General features: G+C 42.4%; 1 protein-coding gene across 1 annotated transcript; it reads left to right on the top strand.

Annotated features, from left to right (window-relative positions):
• Positions 1-111: 111 nt before the first annotated feature.
• reep3b (receptor accessory protein 3b) lies at positions 112-20,982 on the top strand. Its single transcript, XM_035403744.1, has 8 exons — positions 112-457; positions 8,754-8,826; positions 14,345-14,421; positions 14,720-14,840; positions 15,517-15,630; positions 17,031-17,175; positions 19,677-19,816; positions 20,016-20,982. The coding sequence occupies exons 1-8, from the start codon at positions 426-428 to the stop codon at positions 20,085-20,087; spliced, it is 774 nt and encodes a 257-aa protein (XP_035259635.1). The 5' UTR covers positions 112-425; the 3' UTR covers positions 20,088-20,982.
• Positions 20,983-26,063: the final 5,081 nt, after the last annotated feature.

The following is a 26,063-nucleotide window of genomic DNA, read 5'->3' on the forward strand; positions in this document are numbered from 1 at the left end:
TGTGACACTTAAAGGAATAGCATTTCTACCAGCCAATCCTTATGAAGAATATATAGAATCGGTACACCTTTAGCCAATCATGTAAAGTAAGAGGCAGAACATTTCGGATGGAATTGAGTGACGCCACCGTCGCCACAAGTAGCAGCAAGCCCAAGCGAAGGAGGTGTACTGGGAAGAGGGAGAGATTTAAATAAAAAGAAGGGAACGGTCAGGTGGCTCGTACTCGTTCCCGTGTGGCGTGCTACGTAATTACTGAACTAACTGCAAATGTAATTTGTAGTCAGTCAGACACCTGTATAGATACTAGTTTGGTAGCGTTTACAAAGTTTACCTTAAGTTTTGGAAACTGCCCTGGCGTTGGCCTTCTTCAACCCCATCGGGCCCGCTCCTCCTCTACTAACGTTAGGTGATCGAGTTGAAGAAAGATGGTGTCCTGGCTGATCTCGAGAGCGATCATGTAAGTCAAAGGCTATACCTAAATAGTTTATCAGAAATAAAGACGTAGCTACATTGTTTCCATTTAATTACCAACATAGTATGTTTTGTTGAATGTTTGATTTCAAGCAAGCTAGCTAGTCGTAGGTAAACGGTTACATAGTGGGCTATATTATAGCTGGCTAGCTTAGCTAGCTTTTGTTTTGGGAAAGCTAGCAAAACTTGAGGTGAGATGGCTTTACAAATAACGTTTGCGTGTTAACTTACTGTGGCTTTCATATTTGCCGTTTGTGTTTGCGATACTTGGCCAGCAATGGTGAGTCAGGTAGCTAGTAAAGTTTGCCTGTTGCTAGCTAGCTCGCAAGAATGGAATGTTACAACGAAAGCGGCTAACGTTCGCTAGCAAGCAGGTTGTTAGCGAGCTCAGACAGCAACCTATGAAGTTGAGTCTCGTTAACTTCGTGCTGCTAACAAGATGCCTAACGTTAGCTAGCGAGACGCAAAAATGACATTGTTAATTTGCTAGAGGGAATGCACTATAACCAACTTAACCCAAACTTTATTCACGTTAGTTTTCGCAGTTAATTTATTAATTTGACTTCTTTGTTTTTGGTTTTTACCTTTTTATTTTATAGCTGTGTATTTTTAGAAATTTATTTTTAGTTGGTTAACTTTGAATGTAAATGCGGACAGCTATCACGAGAGTGCAGATTTGGAAAGTTTACTAGCAACCTATGCTGCAGTTTTGGGAACATTTTTATTTTTTATGTTACTATTTCGGTTATTTCCAAGCTACTATAATTAATGAATTGCGCTTCAACCACGAATAGTTTGATCAATTTCTTAAAGAGGACGTGCTGCTTGTGTGGTGGTTAGATTATTTGTGTACGTCGATGATATTGCATATCTATATAGCTGCAATGTGATGATACGATTTAATATGGGCGACTTTCTACTATGCGTTGTGTTTACTCACACAACTTTTTAGCATAAGACCCGGGCTTATTCATTCTGGAGTATAGTTCTGTTGAAGGTCTATCGTTTTACTGTTAAGTTTGACTGTCAAGCGTACAACTGTAATAAATTCACGGCATACAGTAATTTAATACAGCAATGAAAATAACAATGTTTTGTTTGCTATTTATTTTGTTGTTACATCGTGCCTAATGGGGCATTGCTTTGACAAATTTCTTGTAAATGTTTCATTTAAATACAATTTTTTAAAAATATACATTAAAAAAAATCTAAATTACATTAAAATCCGTTGTGTATATCTGAACAAATCATTCACGCTGTTTACTCAAAGATGGCAATTCCACCTGCGAAAACATCATTGTTTCCTTGTCTGAAACGTGTTTGGCAAGATTTCCCAAAATACGGGTTTTCCTTGTCAGCTTTTCTTACTCACTGACTGAAATTTAGGTGTGGTTTATGTGTCATCCCATATTTAGAATCTCAACCCGTCATTGGAAGTTATTTGTCATGGTTTCTTTCTCTGGCATATTTATTATGTTACGGATGTTGGCCAAATATGCATTTAATGGGGTGTAACTAATTGGTGTGCAGTTGACAAACAATTACTGTAAATAAGTTCTTTAAGTTTTGTCTGTTTTCAGAATTTCTGTTTTTAGAATGACTGTAAGCGCACCAGAAACTCATTTAGAGGTGTTTGATGTTTGTCTATTTGCTAAATGTGTGTAGTGTTGGTGCCATATTTTGTCTTTAATCCTGAAAAAAACTGCCCATTTTGATTTTCCAAAATTCGAGTGCCACAATATTTGCCAGAAGTTTGTCTGCCTTTAAATGCTGGCATTATTTTATTATATTTTTTTCTTCAGTCTCAGTGCATGTGTCAATTTTCGCTGCCCTGTCTTCACTTGGCTGGATTCATTTTCAAAATTTGTGTGAAATGTGGCACGATAAGATTTTTAGGAATGAACCCACTTCACACACCTTTTGAGGAGTGGAGATAAAAAGAAGAAAAAAAGGTTTCTGCTTATAAGTGGACATTGTTATCACAATGGGACTACTGATTAGGCCTATTCATCTAGTATTGGAAACAATTACAAATACTGACACTTGAGTCTAGTGTTGCTCTGTAGCCTTTGTAAAATATTTGGTTTTTAGAGGAAATAAGGAAGAAGTCTTTACCTCAGGACTTGAAACAGATGTTGTGCGCTCAGGATTTTCTGCATCTGGATTTTCTGCTTTTGGCTTTCTACCATCTCTTTGTGCTTGCTAAGGGCCTTGTGGTGTACTGTGTCAGTATTTCTTAGCAGGAAACCCAAAGCTGACCTGAAACAGAATGTCAAGGCCTGTCTGAAGGTTTTATTTTTTCAGCTGCTCGCAGTGAAAATGAGGCCCCCGCTTCACAAAATTGTTTCAAGAACTCTCCTGGCAGGGACCGTTTCCTTTGAGTCACATTTTTATGAAGAAATGCTTCTTTCTGTGAGAACGCTCAGCCAGGATAATGTGCAGCCTTCTTGTTTTTGCTGAGAGAGACGGATCGGTTTGTGTCAGGATAGTCTTGAGGCATCATTGGGCAGAAAATGAATGGTAACCTAATGTGTAGCTTACTTGTGCAATTTGTTCTTTGAAGTGCATAAACATGTAGTAATTTGCAGATTGGTAAACCTATGTTTAAAGTAAAGAAACAACGTAATTGCTTGAAAGAATCTCTGGAAATTCCTGAGTTGTATGAAAAGAAGAGTTTTGGGTAAGAGGTGCATTGGATACATTGCATCTACTTCCTTGTGTCACCACTAAGGCGTAGAAAAGATACTGATACCTAATTACTTGGACTCTTCTAATCTCTCTGCAGTGAGTGAAAGGTTGATATACAAAATATAAGCTTCTTTTTTTAAGACATGTATGCTCATGTTGTATTGCATGTGTCAATTAGACCTCACTGTGTTGGATCAGAGTTCTGGTTTGTTTCTGTTTTAGGGTGTACTCCTGATTTGCTGAGGTGCTGATGATGCTGAAGTTTTTCTGTTGTATTCTACATAGCGTTGCTACAGTGATGCTAACTATTCTAAGTGCTTTGCAGAGTGCATCACAGAAGTGATTGCAAATTAAAAAATGAATATTGAAAAAAGATGACCATTAACAGAAATTGGATAGAAATGATAGAAGGACACAAAATGGACATAAGGATGATACAAAGCAGGTGTGCTGAAACTGATACATTGAGAGCATGATGCTAATTAGTGACAACAATTTGGGGTGGGGTTGGGCTTGGCTTAGAGGGGGGGGGTCCTGCCAATAGAATAAGTGATGGCCTTATAAAGAAACAAACATTTATAGCACAGGGACAGCTGCCTTAACACTTGCTCCTTGGCCACCCAAGTTATCACTGTAGTGTCACACAAAGAGATTGTTTTTCTCGGGAGAAAGGTGCAAAGCAACAGTCTGTAATGCATTGTGTTCACATTTATGTTTGAAGTGCGTAATAGCATGCAACGTGGTAAAAATAAATAAAATCGGCTGCGTTCCACTGTGCTGATCTGGAAAAAGGCAGATCTGGAAATTTGAATAGACCAGGATGTAGCTAGTTCATTCAATATTAGCTAACTCCCATAATATTTTCATCACTCAGTGTGCATACAAGAGCCAAATACGTGTTCCACTTAATTGAAATACAGTATCCAGATGGATAGTCATAATGGGCGATTTGTTCCATTGCAGAGCTGAACCAACCAGCCATCCAGTCTTGATGTACTTCTGTTGCCGTTGTCTCCAGATACAATGACCTACTTTCGTACTTTGAAAGTATTGCGTAGATACAAAAGTTTTAAGTATGAAATGCATGAAATAGTATGCTGATAACCGTAAACAAATGTGAATGAAACAGAAATATTGTGTTTTATTTCAATCCCACGGTATGAATGATACATGTGCCTGCTTTCTCTCTCTCTCTCTCTCTCTCTCTATATATATATATATATATATATATATATATATATATATATATATTAGCAAACACTGCTTTAACAAATATGGCTACTGTATGCATCACCTGAAAACGGCATTTGCTGAAAGCAAAAAAAAGAAAAAACGGAACATTTTTCCAGTTCAAAAACGTGCCATACTGAAATGCTAGTTGTATGACAGTACTATTTACCAAGCTCAGTATATATGGGCTTATATCTTGATCATTGTTGATACGGAACAAAAAGTATAACATCCTAAAAGGAAAACATTTCAGTAATTGCCGATGGTATATATACAGATTTTCCACTCAGTAATTTAATTTGTTGCTTACATAAAACAGTTTTGACATTAAGTGGGAATTATAATCAATCATTACATTTCTGCTTTTCCCCGTTTTGCATTGTATGGATTTAGGCTATATCCCTAATGTGCCTCCCTGCGTTAATATGTATAGTCGTGAGGAACACTTAATTAGTTATCTTGCTGAAGGCGGAGCCAATAATTATTCTCTCAAATCTTAATTATTCCTCATAAGATTTTGGAGGCCTAACTCCTAAAGTTTTTTTTAATTTTTTTTTTTTTTTTTTTTTTTTTTTTTTTTTAAATACTCGATCTCATGGAAGGATTTCAAAAATATGTTATTGATGGATGGTTGTGGAAGATGGTCTCAATTTAAATTGAGATGATGGCATGTGAATGAGTGCATGCAGTATGGAAGGGTTCTCTTTTCTCATGGTAATAGGAAATTCACTTGGCTATTTTGCCTGATGAAATCAGACAACTTGCAGAGTCTTGACACAGTTTTTCCTCTTGTTCCCTGCAGTATGAGATTACATATTGATTCTCAGACAATGAAGTTAACTGACTGCTATACACTTCATTTTGAGATCTATTGTCAGTCATATTTAAACCATTTGATGATAGTCTGATGATGGTGTAGGATGCTCATTGTTTGAATAAAATGGACTTTTAGTGGTTCTGGTCGTTTTTCAAAATTTTTAATTTTTTTAAAAACATGACTAAAAATGTTATAATTACGTAATACCTCCAATGATATTGACCTTATTGTTTTTCTTGGTGCCCTTGTAAACAGTCAGGTATTTGACAGGTAGCATCAATTTGAAACATTTTAACTGTGGGCAGTTTCCATGTAAAGGATCTGATGAAGAAAAAATTAAATTCAATATAATTTGTATTAACATAAGCTAAGAATGCAAATGCGCTGCGTTCTATACATTCTTTGCAAATTTCCAGCAAACGTGAGGCGTTAAAGTGAGCTTTGTTTTTTTCTGCAGTGGCGTGTTTTCGATTTTTAAAACGAAGCAAGGGATGCAACCGTGCATTCGTCGGTCTGTTGAATTGATGAACAGAAAACATTGCGGTGAGCGCGACCAGCATGCTGACGAGCTTGAATAGTCTCTTGGTTTATGTCTATTTTAACGTTTCGTATTGAGCACCTAGTGCAGCAGAGACCTCGTCAGTATCGGACAGCTGAAATCAGGGACCGCTTCCGTGCTCTTCAGTTCGCTTCAGTGGAGGAGATCATGTTCCGAGTGTTCTGTGATTAATAAGAGTAGAAACGAAGGTTCCCTTCCCAGTTTTAATGTGGCCTTTGACAGGACCATATTTTGATTTAAAGCAATATATTTCATGTTCTGCTGAACGTATTTGTTGTATGCTAGACATGACTTGCACCTTGTAGCCTATATGCACATATGTCCATAAAATGTACATATAATTTGTATCACAGTGCATGATTGATGTTGAATTGAACGTGGATGTATGACAGATGCCTAAGAAAGGGGCTTATCTTAGTTTTCGTGGAAACGTACCTTTGACATGAACAAGGCTGTGTGTTTTTGTGTTAAAATCTCGGTGTTTTGTCTCGCAGTTTGCCCTGAATGTGTGTTGCCATGGGCAGATTCTGTCAAAGCTGATAAAAACGTGGCTGAATAAATGAAAAGGCAATTTTTTTGAACTAAACTGAGGCTGCTGCAGAGACCTTCAAATTACTGCGTTCCAGGTGGAGGAGCTTGTGCAAGGTCTGGAGCCGACTAACTATTGTTAGAACCGTGCAGCCCCGTTGTTTCTATGGCAACAGGAAAATAAACTGCTGCCAAGGTGGATCTCTGGACTGTGGCCATGGAACATAAAACTGAGGCAAAGTTTCGCGTTATATAAATATACGCTCGTCAAGCTGGCTCGTAGATTTACAGATCTGTTGGAGACTAAATCTATTTCTTAATGCTTGTCGAAGAAAACGACACTGGTTTTCCCTCCTGCGAGTACGTTGTTGCTTTCATATTACCAACTGGCTCTTTAAAAACTCGGAGCGTAGAAACTGTGACAGAGCTTGTATTTTAGCTGTTGAAACTGTTGCACTTAGACCAAGTTAAATGTATATTTTGCAGCTTTGCCAGCGACGTGGATCAGAAATGGGAATGTATCATAGTGTTTTTTTCCTCAACATTTTTCAGTGAAGCGTTCACTCCAGGTTTTCATGTTTTTTTTTTTCCCCCCAACCTTTGGATTGGCTTGAATAATAGATCACAAATCATTCTGGCAGCAGCAAGTCAAGACTTCTCATCGGTTATGTACTGGAGAGAAGGGATCCTTTTCAGAGGCATTTTGGCTCTGCAGCTCAACGGCTCTCTTGCTGCTTGCGAGCAAGATCCCCAGCCGCTCATTTTTAGAAAAATATTTTTACGAGGGGTTTTCTGTTGTGAAGCGATGGCTTCGTCTTAAAACAGAATGACAGTAATTGTTTTGTCTTTATTACTCTGTAGAGGGATAAGAAAATCACACGGCCTTTTTTCCCCCAATAATTACATTGTACAATCCCCCCCCCACCCCATGAGTGTTTTCATTGGGGAATACCATCAATAACTTGTAGGCATGTCAATACATCAATCGAATGCTCCAATCGATGTTTTTTATTAATTCATTTTTTAAAAATAGACGTCCAGTGCCATTGTCAGTTGATTTTATTTCAGAAGCAAAGGTTCTGAGGCTACGCATTGCAACAGTTTGGACAACGATCGTCAAGTACAGTTAAAGTCAGCGCTTGTGTATACCGAGGCATCTTGTTACACTGCGCCTTCTGCATGGTCCACAGGACCCCAGCACCGCACATGCCATCGCAGTAATCATGCTGGGATAGGGCTCTTGCCAACGCAAGCCTTCTCATCAGTTGGCCCTTCTGAGTGGACATCACAGTCTGGATCTACGGTTATTGCTCTGCTATCACAATCTTCTCCAACAGCAAAGTCTATCAGGCAATAAAGGTTTTTTTTTGGGGGGGGGGGGAAATGGGAGACCATTTCTAATGCAGCTCAATGTTATTTGGCTTGTGCTGTTTTTGGACGGTTTTGATCTATTGGATCATAGAACTGGAGTGCCTCTATCTCCAGTATTCATGCAAATGACTGCCCCTCCCCTCCCCCCCCTCCCCCTTCTGTCATTGTGTTTTGGGGGTGTTTTGGAAGGGCAAATTACGAGATGGCCCTGGCTGCCGTCTTGCCGTGGTTTGTCGTGTTCTGCGGCGCGCGCGTGGAGCACTAATTGCCTAATGCAGCTGGAAAGCTCGAGCGGTGTCCCCCCTCCCCCCCCCCCCCCCATCTCCAGGCTCCATACATAGTGAAGCGGGAGTGCCCGCAAATCTAGCAGAGTGGAACATAATAAATTAGACTCAGCTGAAACCAGCCTCCAGATGAAAGGATGGCGTCGTTCCCATCTGGTGTATTAGCGCGGGTCATCTCCTCGTAGGACGGGCTGCGTCGTTTTCTCCCCCCCCCCTCCCCGCGCTCTCCCGCCAAAGGCCCGCGAAAAAAGGGCCCTGCTCTGGGGCGTCTCTAGCGCCCGTGCGCGTGAGGCGCTCTCGCCGCCTTTTAACGTTTCATGCACGCGGCGTCCTTTCCGCGCCCAGCGTTTAATTAAAACGAGTGGGAGGATGTTCGGGAGACTGTACGTCGACTTGGCTGCCAGAGAGCGGCTTTTTTTCCTACCGGGCCCGTGTTTAGCATTTTGATTTGATGACTTCACTTGTTGTGGCGATGGAAGACTTGTGTCCAGAGACGTGAGACTATGCAGACCCAGTAGTCTAACCTCAGTTAAATTTTTCCCCAAACTGATTACACGATCTACGCTCTAGCCTTTACTTACGCATTTTTAAAGTCCGTTTCAGCAACTGCCAAGCATTTTATGGTTTGGAGAAGTAAACAATTTGGCAGCACTTCTCTTGTCCTTTGGAGGGAACAAATATACATCCGCTGGAAATTACTTTTCACAATTTAGTAATTTAGCGGATGCTTTTAGCCGGAGCGACTTGTAAAAGTAAATTTTGCATGGTAATTAATTACTGAGGCATTTTTCCTTCTAATTCACAGGCTTGTGTTTGGATCGTTGTACCCTGCCTACTACTCCTACAAAGCTGTGAAAACCAAGAATGTCAAGGAATATGTAAGTATGCATTTTTTTTGAGCTACTAGTGAAATAAAAATAAAAAAAGAAATGGTTTCCAGTCATTTGTTATGAGTACTTCCAGTGATACCTATGTTAAGCACTAGCCCAGACATGTGAAAGGGAGAGGATTGCCAGTGACAGTGTATTTGGGGGTGGGGGTGGGGGGTGGGGAAAAGACTGACATGTCGTCTCTGTGGCAACTCGCTGTGAAGCTTGTGTGGGCTTGGCCTGTGTCCTTGATTGATCCAAGCAGGTGCCTCTCAGGAATGCGGAGCTGGGCTCTGCCTCCTGTCATTGTGCGTTTTAGGCGAAAATGGTTCTGTTCAACAATAGCTCAGTCCAGAATTTTCTCTCTGTTTCTCTCTGTCTCCCTGTCTCTCTCGGTCTCTCTTTCCCTCTGTCTGACTCGTGCACACACACACACACACACACACCCACACACACGGACAAACACTCCGAAGCGTTCTTCTTAAATGGTCGCCAGTTGTGCTTGGTACACATTCCTTCTCAGTAACCCTTGAACGCTCGGCTGAAACCTGTTCAAGATATGTGTACTCGGGCAGGCAAACCGGTACTGCTCATCAGTATGTATGGACGGCCATGTGGTTCAGAGAAACTGCCAGGGTGTACCAACGAGGTCTCCTCTGTAGGCCTCAGGATTCACAAAAACAGTGGCATGTTCAGCCGGTGAAGGAAAGGCCATTCATATCATCAACTTCATTTCACAGTACATTATTATGGTGGAGGAACCATACTCCACATGACCCTGTTCCCCGACCGGTTCATCCCTTTCGCTCGTACCTTGTGCAGCCCGTCACAAAGATAAGACCGTCCGCTTTGATTAATTGTTTCCAGCCCGTTGAGCAAATTTTCGGGGGAAGCCAGAGTTGTGCGGTGCCGAGACGCGAATTGATTTTCCCCGTATCCTCGGAGGTGGCGAAGCGGTCTGCTGAATTACCATGTGCTCTTCTAAGCCGTGTCAGTCCATTCTTTGAAATGTTCTACCTTGGGGCGCACTCCTGCATTGCAGCTGCTGGAAAGAGGATTGGCTTTTATTCTGGTCGTGTCGTTTCCAGCCTTTCAGTCTCGAAGTCCGCATTCATTACAACACGAGGCTCGTCCGTCTGATGTATTTCGACGTAAATCAGATTCTCATTTTGCACAACACATTTTGTTGTCTTGTTGAAAATGTTTTTTTTTTTTTAGAAAAGAAAAAAACGACGTAGTTTTAGTACGCGTGGATGTAATTTTGTTTTACGGGCGCATCGCTGCGTCTGACGGTTTTACGCATGAGGCTTCAAAGCCGGGCAGTTATTCGCTGCAGCACATGTAGAATGGATTCACGTATAGAGCCGCTTTTTTTCTCTGAAGCTGAATGATGTAATTTATTGCATTCTTCTTGAAATCAGGCCTGGAGGCTGCAGCAGATATAGCCCTAACCTGAGCCGTGCATCTCCGCATTTGTGCCGGAGTAAGACGGTTTCTTTTGAGTGTAATTGAGCCGGCTCTGCGCTTCAGTATCGGTGGGTGCTCTGTAATATCCGGCAGTATGTTAACTTAATTAGAACCAAGCCTAATAAGTCACTCCACATTTGAAATGTGCGCACTCACATTTTTTTTGTTATATTGGAAGTTTTAGAAAATGTGCTGTGCAAATGAATAATTCTGTCAAAAGTACTTGGGCGCTGAATTGACTAAATAAGGAATTAATTGAACCGAGTATATACATACTTCCGATGTGCAAGGGTTTGATATCAGAATATCTCCTTTTGGAGGTCATTGCTGATTTGAAGTCGTGGAGAAATTTTGAAAGCCGCATTTGTGTCATTCACAAATTGCGGTATTGTCTCCATGACAACGTGGAAGGACTGGTCTGCGCTCCTGCAGACGTGTGACGATAAAGCTTGTATTCCAAGAATTTCATCCTGAGAGCATCATTTAAGTTCTGTCTAAAGTGCTATTTTTTCCCCCGCGTTTCATTTGCTGGCTGATATTTGTTCTCGGGTCATGTAATTTTCTCTCTTGAAAAGTAACTTCACGTTTACTTTGTCCCACCAATGTGATAGAGTATTGTCAAAGCTAAGTCTATTATTCTTTATGATGAATATATTTTTGTTGAAAATTGGCCTGCCAGATTTTTGGTAAAGCCCATATTTTTTCCCAGAATGTCATTCTCCTGTATTTGAACGATTTATAGCTTGGAAATCTTACATGGACCAGTTTCTTAGATCAAGCTGGTTTTGGCGTACTTTGGGAAGTAGCTGGCAAACATTTTGTTTTCTTGGCAGCTTGCCCATTGCAGTGGAAAATCATATTTAATATGAAAGCTTGCATCTCTCTTTCTGTTGACATTTGCAAAACTAGCTGTCGTGAAAGTCATCCAATGGTTTGACTGACGGAACATCTTGTTCCTGTCGTCTGTGGTGCGTATATATTAACACTTGTGGTGAGTTCTTTGATTGAAAATGCAACCGTTTTTAATTAACCCAAATTATAGCAGCAGTATTCAAACTTAGGCCTACCTGATTATAATGTAACAGCTCTTACACCGACAGAACTGAAATGCTGTTAATTTTCTGTCTCTGAATGAGAAGAGATTGATTTAATCTCGCTTTTGGCATTGTCTTTGCAACCAGAAGAACGTGGTTGTTTTCAGTGACTCTAAAAGAAATAAGCAAAAACTCCTCCCCTTTTCAGGTCAAGATGTGATTCCATGCTCTTAAATGTAGAATTGTAAAGCGCATCTAATTAAGCCACTAAGCTTAGATGCAGCCTCAACTGGCAGGTATTTAAAAAAAGAAAAAGGAGGGAGCATTCCCTAAGGAAGACCGCATCGTGGACTTGAAAACATATCATGACTGTGGTCACGTTTGTCTTAGAATACCCGCTGAATGTCAAACCAGTAATTGAGAAACCTTTTTCAAAGTGACTCACAAATGGCAGTGGACAAATCATGCTTTGTGCCATGTTTCTTTTTATAGCCTTGGTTATACTCTGTGGTTCATTTACACTCTGACACACACACACACACACACACACACACACACACGCGCGCACACACACACACGCCTCCGTGCTCATATATAAAAACGTACAGGCTACATATGGTTTTACCCTTTTTTTTTTTTTTTTTTTTTTTTTTTAAACTAGAGGTTAAAATTTTAGCACGTCGCATTTTAATGGTATGGAATTTTCTGTCGTTTCTTTTTATTCCGAAGCGTTTGGTTAGTTTTTTTTACTCAGCCGTGACATGGCTTTTGGTAAGCCGTAAAAAGTCCTCTGCATACTGTAAACACGGTTGGCCTCCAGCCCAGAACCCTGTCCCGAGCCCGTAGCATTCTGCCCGTGTTCCTCTCGCCGTAAGATAGGGTTAGCGCGACGCCGCTGCGCTAAGGCCTCGCGTTTTAATTCCAGCCCTGGTGTAATTACAGACCCGAGCGTCGCATTCGCACAGCAGCGTGCAGAAATAGGGCAGACGGGCAGTCGGCGGTTCGGTTGGGTCCTTCTCCGCATTCCTGCCGCTGCTACGCGTCCGAGCCGTCGAAAAAAACGTCAAGTTCCGAACGGGCTCAGGACGGCGGGGTCGATTGGGTTTCATTTTTTCGGGACCGTCGGCTTGCCGTCGCTCGGCCCTCCCCGGCCCGGCCCGACGCGAGGCGTTGATCACTCACGGGCCCGCGCGGGCGAGTTCACGCCGAGGTCACCAATTAAATCTGACATTGCTCAGGGTAGTAATTCCACGGCCGCGCGGATCCATTCTGCTTTGTTCACCGAGGCTTGAAAACATCACCTTAATACCTCGGAGAGAGCCCGAGCCGAAGGGCGGGTCACGTGACCGTCTGCGTTACCTTTTGAAATTGAAATGCTCAGAAGCCCCTGGAAGCCTGATGGAACTGAAGTCGCGGCGCGGAGAAAAGGTAGAGCATACAAAGCAGGCGCCGGCAGAGAGCGCCGCGTGCTACGCGAGATGAAAAGCAAAGCTGCCGCAGTAATGATTTTCGCACTCTGGCGCGCTTCTGCGGCGCTCCGAAGGTACGCGCCGGGCCTTGTTTATTTATCTTTGTGCCCGGTAAAGGTTAATGAATTAAACTCTGCTGGTTATATGAGGCACTTCAGCGATGAAATTCCGAAGAAAGAAAATGGCGGCAGTAATTAGCGTAGCACGCGTGTTATGTAAAGCTTCTCTTGGCCGGACATGATTTGGCATGTTTCGGGCCTGTTGAGGTGCCGCTCATGCGATGCGATCAGTCCGGGGCGGTTACATCTGTAAATGATATCGTAGAAATGGATTGGAACATTGTGATCTCATGGCAGCGAAGGCCCTGGAGTCATAGGAACGCCGCAGCGTGTATGTGGGGCTTTGCAGCAGCTGAAGACATTTCTTTGGATTTAATGTTTTTGTTGTAATGATCCAATGTTAGGTCATGCCCAGCACAGTATAAAACTGAAACCATTTTGTTTAGGAATATTGGAATGAAATGGCTGTTGAAATACACAGTGTCGAGTTTAAAGCTTTCACAGTAGCCAGTTTTTATTTATTACTATTTTTAATATAAGTTTCGTGTCGAGAGACTGTAACCGGTCAATAACCCCACCCCCACCTCACACCTGCTCTTGTACACCTGGTGTCGTCTCCGTGGTGTATGGGAAACGCCCTTCCTCTGTTGATTCATCCGGAGCTGAATCAATAGTTCCCTGCATTTTTGAGCCAAAGACCTTCTTGATAGGCAAATATCGTCTGCATCACTTCCTTTATTTAAAACGTAAACTAAACCTTGTAACCCCTCCCACCCGCCCAAAGGGATCACAGAGCTTCTCCACCCTAGCTCCCCAGTGGTGAAACGATCTCCCCGTCCCTCTCCGAACCTCCCCCTCACTACCCATCTTCCGCCGTGGCCTGAAGACTCATCTCTTCAGACTATACCTAGACTAACCACCACCACACTGTATATTTCACTCTAAATCTCCCCCCCCCCCCCCTTTTTCATGACACTTGTTACATGTTGCCCCATCCCAGCACTTTTTGGTAATTTGTATTTGTCCTAATACTGTAGCTTATTCTTCTGCCTAGTTGGCTTTGCAGAGGTTAGGTCTGAATAGTGTTCACTGTGTGAACTAAACTGTGTTCTTGGCTAGAAATAGCTGTACAAGATAAGTATTGTACCTTACTGAACCTGTGTTTAGCAGTTGTCGATGACCATGAAATGCACTTTTTGTATGTCGCTTTGGAATTAAAGCGTCTGCCAAATAAATGTAATGTAATGTAATGTAACAGCTGTTCAAACCTGGGAATAAACTGTAACATTGCTGTAATTTCATGTGAACTAAACGTAAGCAGTGCTGGGTTTACTGGTGTTCACTGGTGTGCTTAAATGGGAAGTTTATATCACTAGATACACACTGGAAAGTTGCAACACCCCTCAATGCCTTTCAGTACCCTCTGATGTTGTGTCTGTTCAACTGTTTGGGAACCTTTGTTGTATGTGAAGGCCTCATTCTGTTTTGGTATCTCTAGGTCCGCTGGATGATGTACTGGATCGTCTTCGCACTTTATACAGTGGTGGAAGCGGTCACAGACCTCACAGTTGCATGGTAAGATTGATAAGAAATTAATTATGCCCAATGACATTACTTTATGCAAATACTTAATTTGGTTGATTGCCCTTGATTGCGTTAGACCAAACAAACAAGCAATTTAGTTTTTTTTTTCCTTCCTTTTTTGTGTGCCGTCTCAAATCGTGGGAGGTGGGAAAACAATCAACGTTTAATGAAATTAAGTTGCCTTTAATTTTGAATTAATTCGAAGGAATTCAAAGTTAATGAATACAATTATGTCATATGATTAATAGGGTGCCATTTAACACCACTGCCGTGTCTTGTGCTGCTGAAGGTTCCCCCTCTATTATGAGATGAAGGTTGCCTTTGTGATTTGGCTGCTGTCGCCCTACACCAGAGGTGCCAGTCTTATCTACCGAAAATGCCTGCATCCTCTGCTGACTTCCAAAGAAAGGGTAACTCTTTCAGACAGTGCTTTTCAAAGGCCCGAGCGATCTGCATTTTTCTGCCTCCGTGGAACTTGAGTGTAATTGCAGCGTTTGTGCTAGTCTCCGGCTCACTTGTCAAAGGGAGGAAATCGGCCGGGCCCTCCGTCGGCTCAGGGCTGTAAATGCTCCTGATCTCCGAGTGTAGCCCCGACGCGCTGAGCTGCAGGCTGGGTTATGTCATTACTGTGACCGGGGGCACTGGGGGTCTCGCTGTGGTTGGGTAGGTTTAAATTGGCCACTGTTCCTCTCAGTTCCGGGGCATAATTGCCTCGCAGCTACTTGCTGTGCTACCTGTTGTCACTGGAGATTTGCGCTTGTTCTCTGATTGGCGCCAGCTCTTCTGTAGCACGTTGTGTAGTTCTGTAGTACATTTGTGTGTGCAATGATGGAGTGTAGTTCTGCCATTTTCAAATGGTAGATTGACCTTTATATTGACAGTATGTTGGCTTTAAGGGCCGTTTACATTTGAACTCATTTCAGAGAGTGAGTACTGTGGGACATGTATGAATTGGAACTCGTCACACCCTGACTGCAAACACTTGGCTGGAGAGCAGTTGTTGTTTTTTTTGTTTTTCTCCAATGCAGAGTGAGCACCGGTTGTAGCATATCAACTTTTGTCCCGGTGCGGCTTCTTTTTTTCCAGGAAATCGACGACTACATCGTCCAGGCCAAAGAGCGCAGCTACACGACCATGGTGAACTTCGGCAGGCAGGGCCTGAGCATCGCCGCCACCGCAGCTGTCACCGCAGCTGTCAAGGCAAGTGCAGCGCCCGCGTCGCTCCGCGCACGCCGCGCGAATCTCCCCGAGCGTGACGCGAGGGTCGAAAAACAGGCGCTGCGCTGAGGTGGCGGGAGTTACCCAGAAGGGAACAGTGCCTGTTTTATCCCTCACCCTTGCCTTACTCCAGATCAGGTTTCTGTTTCCGACGGTCTTGCTGTAGACCGTTTATTCTGTTATTGTTCTGTTTTTTTTGCGCGAGGCTCAGTGTGGAAGTCATATTTGATTGGTTATGTCGGTTTATGAGGATGCTATGAAAGGTCAGAATCTGAGCCTAAAATTCATAATGGTCCATAAGAGTAGATTTTAAACTGTATTTTAACGTTGTTAACTGCGTAATGCTGTTAAACCCAGAAATATTACAACACTCATAATGATTAAAGCCTTCAGATGCAATGTGAGACTTATTAAGTAGGTTTTTTTTTTTAATTTGTTGTTATAATTATATTAAACCTAAGCCAATTAAAATTGTTACAGTCGATGAGGCTGTGCGTGCAATGCAGGCTGTTTATTTGGAAGTTCATCAGTGAGAAATGGCCGTCTGTATATTGAACAGTCTCCATTACGTGCCGCCAGAGAGCTTGTAAAAAGTGTCTGGCTGGACAACCATAAAGAGCCCTCGGTGGCCGTATTTTCAGTCTGTTTTTTCCATCTTTCTTCCCTGTACTTGCTCTTGGACTTGTACTAACTCCCAATGTTGCTCTCTCTCTGCTGCTCTTCTACTGAAAAATACTATCTTAGAGGAATTCTACGCTACTTTGGTCTGTTCTCTCCCACTCAAATTGAGGTAAAGACGGGAATAAAATGTGGCATGAAGACATTTTATATCATTTATACATCTTTATCATTTTTTTGTCTTCCTAGTTTTTCTTTTTGTTCGCATATCTGTTTTCCCTTCCCCCCCCCCCCCCCCCGGTTCTGTCACAGCCTTGTTGGTGTGCGTGTAACACCGCTTACATCACCTCATAAACACACCTTCATTTTATCATGACTAAATACTCTTAAGTAACACTACAATTCTAGATGGATTTCATCTCCACTATTTGTGGGTGGTTTTAAATGAATTTTCAACACAATGGGTGTTATCTTGTCGACTAAATAGTGTTCACTCCACCTAACTGTGAATAAAAAAGAAAAACGTGCGCACTTTTCCCCAAGCCACAATCACCCGCTTATTTTGTTTTGCATGCCATTTGGTAGTAATCTCAAGGTCTTATATGTCAGTGGCGGTGCGAAGGAAAAGCTGTGTCTGTGTCTGTGTCTGTGTCTGTGTCTGTGTGTGTGTGTGTGTGTGTGTGTACGTGTGTGTGTGTGTGTGTGTGTGTGGAGACGGCGTGTGAATTCTAACGGGGGTAGACTGACTGATGCTGTCTGTGCAGGGACAAGGAGCCATCTCGGAGCGCCTGAGGAGCTTCAGTATGCAGGATCTGTCGCAGATCAGCGCCGATGATCCTCCCACCCAGCTGTACCCCGGATACTCGAACCCCGGCAGGAGAGCCAAAACCCCCGCCGCCGACACCGACGGTACGCTCACAACACCGCTTTCATCCTCACAGTAAACCCCTTCTCCCCGCCGTACCTGCTGTCTTACAGAATTACAGCCAGGGTGTCCAGCTCGGCCGTCCCTTGACCTCAGCCGTGTGAATGTTAGCGTTTGATTTCTGAGGGGTTACTCCTGGATTTAACGGGTATCGGTTAAATCTGTGTATATCAACGCCTACGAATTTTCATAAATAACCAGAGGTCGGATGTCTCTCTACCACAAACCACAAACGTAATCTGAATCTGCGATGGGCTTTTCAGACAGTGTTGGTAAACAGTCTGAAACGGTGCAGATGAAACAGAGGAGAGCGCGGCTGGAGCAGAGAAGAGGAGCGGGCGCCCGCGATGCGAAGGAGCGCGAGCGTTTTTCACGAGCCCATTTTCCGCTCGTCCCGGGTCCCCGGGCCCCGCGTCTCCGCTCCCATTTAATGCTTTTCCGCCACCGCCGCGTTGCAATCATCTATAGCGGGAGCCGCTAAGTGCAGGGAGCTGCTTTTCCGCGAAGCGCCGCGCCGCTCGCTGCGAGGAAGAGGATGGCCGTGCTGCGCTGCACTGTGGATGAACCGAAAGCCCAAGCATTTCCTCAAGGCTATTTCGCAGCTGTTTTCCATTAACAGGAGGAAAAAAAAAAGGAAAAGAAGCCCGATATTTTTCTCCCCTCTTCATAGACGGCAGCATTGTAGTCGGCCCCCAAACGGTTTTTATTTTATTTATTTATATTTTAATATTTTCCCCCCCCCCCCCCCCCCCTTTTTTTTTTTTTTTGCAACTAATAACGGCACGTTCTGAGCGTGAGAGGTCTAGAGGAGCTTTGTCGGAAGATGAAGGAAAAAAAAAAAACCCATCTGACTGAGACGGCCTCTGTGCGGAATACCTAATGTGGTCTATCTCGGTATGCTAATGCTCCCGCGTTTGAAATTCCGCTGGCATCCAGGTCATTTTCATCTTGTCTGCAATAAAGCCATCATAAAGGGAGCTTTTAAAATGCCGATGCTTTTCAGACTTTTAAAAGGAAGGCAGTGTTATGAATAGATCGAGCGAATTAATGATTGAGATTTAAACAATGTGTTTTGGCCTGACATATTATCTTGATTTAAATGAAAGTAAATTAATTACATTTTTCTAGTGGTGCCGGGAATTTTTTTCTTTTGAATATTCAGACTTGTTTCTGCTGTCAGTTAAAAAGGTCACAAGCCTGGTATAATTTCTAGATGATACACCTTTTCATCTCATCTGTGAGCCATAAATATCATGACAGATCAGTTTACAATAGGTGTGCTGAAACCAAATTAATAGAAGGAAATGGTTTTGTTCTGTCACTGCCGTCAAGCGAAATGATCCTTTAACTTCCGAGCGCATTCAGGCTCGTCAGTCTTCGATGGAGCTGACAGGTAGCCAGCTTCCTGCTCTTATTTCTCAACAAATTGTCCGTCTTTTGTGCATATAACTGAAGTGATTACGCATTGGTTTCTGCTTAGGTTGCAAAATGGCCAAAAGGGGGGAAAAAATAGCCTAGGAGAATTAATCGTGTGGTCCTAAATCCCAAGGAAGTTGTTCTGTTCTAGTAATTGAAAACAGACGTGGGCAATATCTACACAAACAAAGGAGGAGACAAAAGAAATGTTTTTTTGCATCTCTGGCGCCCCCTTATGGGTGAGTTTGGAAGTGGACACCGATACAGAAAAAAATGTTGCAGGGGCTCAAAACAAGCCACGGTTTGTGTTGTGCCAACACTCGGTTTTCATCAGTCGGCTGAACCGTTGCCCCGCCGGTTGGGAGCGCGGTGCCTTGTTACAGTGCGCTGTCTGAGGGTGCTCAGGCCTGGCACTGGCTGGTCCGGGCTCCTGCGGGCCGGGGAGAGGCTGGAGGAGGCAGTGCCAGGAGCGGGCTGAGACCGGCAGGGCCCAACGCTGCAGCTGCTTCAGCCCGACCCCACGGGCCTTCTCCCCCACCCCCCCACACACACTGAATCTGCACTTCTGGCCGGCGGGGACCGAGGTCACATGCATGGAAAGAGAGCAGAGCTTTCATTCCCTCTACCAGACGCTACTGCGTTTGAAACAGCCAGTTAAATCTTTAACTCCCGTTCCCGCTTGATGTGGAAAAAGCCCCTTCGTTAGCATAGCTGGTTTACCTTTCAGTTAAAAATGTGAAAACCCCCCACGTTAGCATAGCTGGTTTACCTAGCAGTTAAAAATGTGAAAACCCCCTCGTTAGCATAGCTATGGTTTACCTTTCAGTTAAAAATCAAACGCATGTAACTCAATGCAAGCAAGCCTCAGTGCAAATTGCATTGGCCGTGTATGAAGGGCTGCACAGGTTCTTTGGATCTTTTTTCCATTATTGTTTTTTCTCCCCTACTGTGCAAGTCATGGAAACCCCACCATAGCTTTTGTGGTCTGTTTTTGGGGCACAGTGTACCGAAGGGCATTTCCTAAACCTCCCTTAAAATGAACCGTCTGTGCCCGTCCTTCCTGTTACAGACTACTACCAGTACGAGCAGGAGTACAAGACCGATGAGGAAAACGAGGAAGGCGCTTTTTCGGAGGACGAGGCTGTGGCACAGCGTGGCGTGAGGAGGTCCCAGAGCGTGAAAATCTCCCGCTCAAAATTGCGCAAAGAGGTACGGAGTTGAACGAAAGTTCATATAAAAAAAGAAACTTGCAATATCTCTCGTCATGATCAGGTGAATTGTCTGTTTTGCATTTGGTATTTTGGAAGTACTCTCTTGTTTTGTCTGGTTTTTTCTGGCATGTTTTTGTTTAATGTCTCATAATTTCCGGTCAGTATCTTATTAACCAGTTTGTGTGAACATCTCACAGGCTCGGTATGGATCCCTGAAAATTAGAGGGAAAAGAAGACCAACACTGAACTCGCTCAACTATGCACTATAAAAATTCCAGATTTCCATGGACCGAACTACTGATATAAACACGTTCTTCCATGAAAAAGGGATGGTCTGTAAATATTATTGTCATTTGAAATGGTTGAGGGTCCTATCCGTTTTTAAAGCACACACTATGTGAGGTAAAGAAAGAAATACCTATTCTTTTCAAAGACATTATTTATTTTTTATTAGCTAAAAAGTTAGTGTACTTTGTATGCAGTTTGGATTTACTTTTTGCTTCTTTATTTCTGTGTGAATTGCTTCTGTATGTATGGCTGACTTAGGTGTAGATTGAGTTTTATTTTGTAGTCATACAGGTGTGTATGTGTACCTGAAGTTGTATTATTTATATTTTAATGAGTAGCTTGTGTGTATTTTGACGTAGGTTTGTGTACTGTATCACCTCACAGGTTTAGTGTGTCACACTGTTACAATCATCATTTAAAATTGACTTAATTATGAGTATTCTGACATGCTTGACAAAACCATGAGACCAAAAAGATTCCTCATTGCTTAATGGGGGGAAGTACCAATCACAAGGGATAAAGGGAATTGAATTGGAATATCTATAGGGTATATATGCTCGATGAGAAATTGGCTTGTCCAGTTTCAGTAGCTGCTTGTACAAAAACTAGCAAAGCACAAGTTGCCTTTTTGATGCCTTCTTTTGCACATTCCTGACTGGAAGCCTTTGTTCTCTGCTGTATCTCAACTTGCCTTCCCGATTTAGAATGTGCCCTACTTTTGGGGAAAGAACTCTGAATGAACACCTGGGGACACCAAAGCTCTTTGTACTTTACCTGGAACTTGATGTTCAGGTTGAATGGGCGACTCATTCTTTGTTTAAAACAAAAACTTTCATGTGAACAAATAAAGTATGAGCGATTATGGATGGTACCGATCATGTGATCTTTCATGCGTCTGTTAAATTTGTTGAATGTTTTACATGTTTCAGCGTAGTACCAGGGCTACAGTCAATGGGAAAATGCATTGACTTGCCAATCCCTTGGAGTTTCTTGGGCGGATTTCAATGTGTGGAGAAGGATACAAGGGTTAGTTCAAGGGCTGTGTGTAAACAAATGAGATGGGAGGTGCCGCCACCAAAAGCCCCCCCCCCCCCCCCCCTTCCCCCTCCCCGGCTTATCGAGGTTAACTTGGCAGGCGAGGGAGACTTCAGGTTCCTGAGATCGTGTTAATGAGCGGTGCCCACCGGAGCCTGGCTCTGAAACAAGGCAAGCTGGCGTGGGTGGCGGTGGCGGTGCTGGAGGAAGACCGCCACGCATCCCCCGAGCGCCCGCGCGTCTCTCGGACGGACGAGGCCGGCCCCCCCTCTCTCGCCCCGACCCCTCTCCGCCGTTTTCAGTTTTCCATCGCAAACGCCCCGTCCTCAATTGGGACTGATGGAAAGGTTTGCTTTGCCGAGCCCCCCCGATGAATGCTGCCACTCAGGTTGAAAACAAGCGCGGCGGGGGAGATCTATCAAAGGAGAGCGCCAGATTGTGTTTGGAGTGCTTTACTCCGACGCAGCGATTGACTGCTGATGAGGATTAATGCCTGTGCTCGCCGCTCATGGGAAAGAAGTTGGCGCACGTGTTCGCCGATGCTTCTGGGAATCAAGAAAAGCCGGTTTTTTTTTTTTTGGAAGGGGTAATTTTCACTTTTCGCGTACGGGGTAGTTCTTCTTGTTGTCATTCATGTAGTTTTAAGGCGTTAGGGCTACATAGGGAGGGAAAAAAAATGACAAGAATGTCACTGATTCAAATGCGAAGGTAATTAGAATTTATGGTCATTTAAGTGCTGCATTTGTTTGGGCAGGTCCTACCAAACCGCTTTATAAATGGGAGCTCAATCAGAATGGAACTTGCTGGAAACAAAATGTTGCAGAGAGGAATTAAACAGCTAGTTCTTTCTATTTTTTTTACCCATTGCTGTGAAATGTTTTTGAGAGGGGAAGAACTACAGAAACGATCCAAAATGTGGCCTATTCTCTAATGTATGAGCAAGGGGTGCGGTACTGTTTACACAGGCTATGGCCTGCACTGCCTATGGTATACCTGCTTCAATCATAGCTGAACTTCCGTATGTTTTTTTTATTTTTAATTTTTTAAGAAGCCATTTGCTGGCAATGTGTGGATTTGTAAGGTCTAGCTTCTCTAGCTGTGAGGTCACAAATGAAATCCATTATTTCCTTGCCTTCTCCAAAGGTGGTGAAAGTGGGTTTGTAAAGATTTTCTGTCATCTTAAATCACAAGCCTAGATGACAGAGGAAATAGATTACATCATTTCTCATTGAATCAGTCTTTTTCCCTTTCTTTTTTCTTTTGAAGTCATTCTGAATGCTTGCAGAACAAAATTAAGTGCCATTGTCATGGGAGTCTTGACTTTATTCTCAGGCTAAAAATGTCAATCTATTTAAGTGTGTATGCATTGCATATTACAGCTGTTCTGTAATGTGATTCAGAGTGGAATATGCTCTGCTGACTATTGTTATGTAGGAGAAAGTGATGAACCTGACTTCTGAAATATTTAGGCAGTAACAGTAAATCCAAGGTTGCTGTACGTAAATTGTCAGTGGAATATCAAAAAGAACAAATGCATGAAGAGTGTTATGAATTGATTGTAAAGAAAGTGCAGAAAACATGAAAATTTACAATGTATGTTTACTGGGGCAACAATTAAAATTAATTGGTGTATATTGTATTGTGATGTTACATATGATGCATACACTGCACGTATGTTTTCTTGAAATTCTGGAATACTTGGAGAGCGTCAATTTATGCACAGTGCTGTATAAAAAATTTTAATGAGACCTTTACCTTGCAAATCCTCACAATCAATAGTCCATACATGTCTGCCTAAAAGGAAAGCATATTGGGAAAATCTACACAACTTTTCTAAATGGGAAATGGGCAGTGTTTTGGTTTTGCCTTGGTATTAAGTACTTGATTATATATATATATAACCTGCTTTACATATCAGCAGTCACACAAATAAATTTTTTGAATTCTCTTTTATTTTCAATGTGGCAACTTCAGTTGTTATTTCCTCACGTCAGCCATTGTGTTTTGATCGTAATTAAACACCCACATACAGGAGTGGAGAACAGTCACTGTAGTGCATTGTGGAAGAATACACATTTTTCACTTTGCTACAGGGGTTTCTTCAGCAGAATTGCATTTATTAAAGCATATGCCTGAAATCTAAACACACAGTATTTCTGCAGTGTTCACCCAAATACGGTGAGTCCTTCCCTTTATTTATGCCTGTGATTTCTTTATGCAAGTGTTTCCTTAATACACTATTGGGTAATGTATTTGCTTGCTTACAGCTTGACTGGCTCGCCGGTATGTTTCTAATGAATATACAATAAAATGGAGACTGTGCAGCAGCACGAAGGGCTGGTTGACCCTGGCCATGATGCCACACGTGCAAAAGCACATTAGTATGATTTACTTCAAACTTCCACCATAGGCGCACTAAACTAATTCACTGAACAAGCCTATTTTCTCTTACAATAGATGTTTGTTAAAATGAGGGATTATTTTATATTACTGTTATTAAAAGATATGGATTATTTTCACAATTTAAAAAGGTACAACCAACATTTCAACCCTCTACTGTGCTTCTTTGTTGTTGTAATGACACCAGCAGTCCTCTAGGGGTCAGGCCTGTTTTGTGAAACTTTGCACGGTTTTTTTCCCCCATCAGACTTCTATAAAAATAGTACTTGTATTTTATTTTTAACCTTAAAAAATGGGATATATTCTTAAAGTGTACCTCTGCTGTACTCCGTCTCCTGTAACCAACTTGGATTATGCTGCAATACATTAGAAAATGTCACGCATGGTGAACGTGAAATCCAGGTGCGTTGAAGCATTGCAGAGATATCAATAATCTATTGTTAGAGAGCCGCCGCCTTTGTGCTACTGTACACCATGTGCCTTGCCAGGCATGCAAGCTCCACACCAGTGAACACCGTGATTGTTACATTTGAGTCATTCATAGCTAAAAGAAAACAAGGAGGTTAGTCTTCTTTTCTGGCTCCGTGGCATGAGAACAATGGAAAGTTAGCTTTCGTTTGCAGGGCTTGCCTCTCTATTTACAGTGTCGACACCGGCACATAAGGGCAAGAAGAGTGAAGGGTGGATGACATTGTGTCACACAGTCATGTTTAAATATAGGCTACTAGGACATGAGGGGATCACCATCCATCACCAGATAGACTGACTGGCCATTCCAAAGACGGTGAGGAGTCAAGATGTTGCTCCATGGATTGTGTTCTAAATTTGTAAAACACCATACAGATGGCTCAAAAAATAGGAGGGCAGGCAAAATAAATTATCAGGACCATTTTAAAATGAATGTAAAGCCTTGCCATTTGTCATTGCAGTCTACAGTTGCATTATATGTGCTCAAATAGTGTCACATATAGATTGCTATGCAGTTCCTGCTGCCATTTAACAGATGGCTGTATCTACACTTGATGTAATAATTAGAATTAATATTGAAGTGCTAAGAAAAGAAAACCTGAAGATCCAGCCTTCCTTCACATTTGTCACCAAGTTACTTATGCAGGAGTTCAGGAAGTGAACATCTAAGAAGTATCATCTAGGATTGCATCTGATCCTTGTAAAAATTAATACTATTGCAGAAAATATAATAATGTGAATAATAATTCTTACCAATTAATTCATGGAATTCATTATTGGAACAAAATTGCAAAAAATAAAATATACCCCATACTGAAAGACAGCTACAGGCATTTGATGTCCGGCATGTATGCATTTGGTTCTGCAAAGATACTGAAGATCAAAGGAGGTCGTTCCCGCGTATCCACCCTTTAACCCAGAGTCGCGTGAAACACGTGACGGTCCGAGTGGCACAAGGCCCTACATCAACCGCTTTCATGAGAAAGGCAGCACATGCACTCATCACCGTTGATGAACGTTCGCCGGATAATTCCGCGCAGAAAGTTGTCCAAGAGATGTCAGTTCATACGAAAATTGGAACAACAGGTAATACAATATTTTTAACTATCAAAATCGGATTCCACACAAAAGCTTTCCTCAGGCCTCTTTCAAAATGGCCAGGCAGGTGAAGCACCATTTTCTCAAATCAGTTTGAATTCCATAAAGCACGTGAGGAGCAAGTAACCCACATAACCATATGCAGTTTAAATTAGGCATAGTTGTATAAACCGACCGTATGAGAAGCAACCATATGGACAGTTTTAATAGTCTAGCAGATATTGAAAGTAAAATCATGTTTACATTATTAAACCACCACCATTAGGATGCATTGATAATTTTTATGTATAAAAAGATTTCGGGGTACTTTAAAGTTGCAATCTTTGGAGTAAAGTGCAACTCTTGTGTTTCCCCTTTTAAATTGCAGTTTCTTACTTGCAAAATGGATACAGTGACACTAAATTGGCATTTTGCGTTAGCTTTACAGCGGCCATCTTATACACTTGTCATACTACCCTCAGGCCACTTGAGGTCTCACTTCAGCAGTGAACCGCTGGTAAACGTTTGTGTAAAATTTTTTTTATCTGTGGTTATGATTATTAAGAGTAAACCATTGCGTATTATTTTCGTTTGGTATTGTTTCCTATTTTGAGAAAATATAGTATTTAATGTAATAATTATAAATAAATTATTTATATAATTTATTTGCACTGTACCTTTCTACAAGTTATTTTTACAGTTCAGGGTACGACCTTATAAGGGTTCCAGGAAGCATTGTGCCTACAAACATCCAAGAGAATTTGCAACGCATTAACTGCGGAAAGCCAGGATTATGACCACACTGTCTCCAAGAGAAGAGCAGATGGCTCTGTTCTCCTGGTTTGTCGTTTAAGGCCAACTTCGGATTACACGTTTAGCTATTTGTCTTTGCGTATTTACGCATCTATTGCGCTTAGTTTATACCAATTTCAGCACACTGAAAGGGAACATCCTGTACATTTCTGGGCTCTTGGTAG

This window comes from Anguilla anguilla, chromosome 2 (genome assembly GCF_013347855.1).
Source record: "Anguilla anguilla isolate fAngAng1 chromosome 2, fAngAng1.pri, whole genome shotgun sequence".
Lineage (NCBI taxonomy): Eukaryota > Metazoa > Chordata > Actinopteri > Anguilliformes > Anguillidae > Anguilla > Anguilla anguilla.

What these genes read in the sequence shown, in the direction of transcription:
- reep3b (XM_035403744.1), top strand. Translation starts at nt 426, where the DNA reads ATGGTGTCCTGGCTGATCTCGAGAGCGATCAT. An exon ending in CTGATCTCGAGAGCGATCAT is followed by an intron (nt 458 to 8,753) that starts GTAAGTCAAAGG and finishes TCTAATTCACAG; the next exon opens with GCTTGTGTTTGGATCGTTGT. An exon ending in CCCCGCCGCCGACACCGACG is followed by an intron (nt 17,176 to 19,676) that starts GTACGCTCACAA and finishes TTCCTGTTACAG; the next exon opens with ACTACTACCAGTACGAGCAG.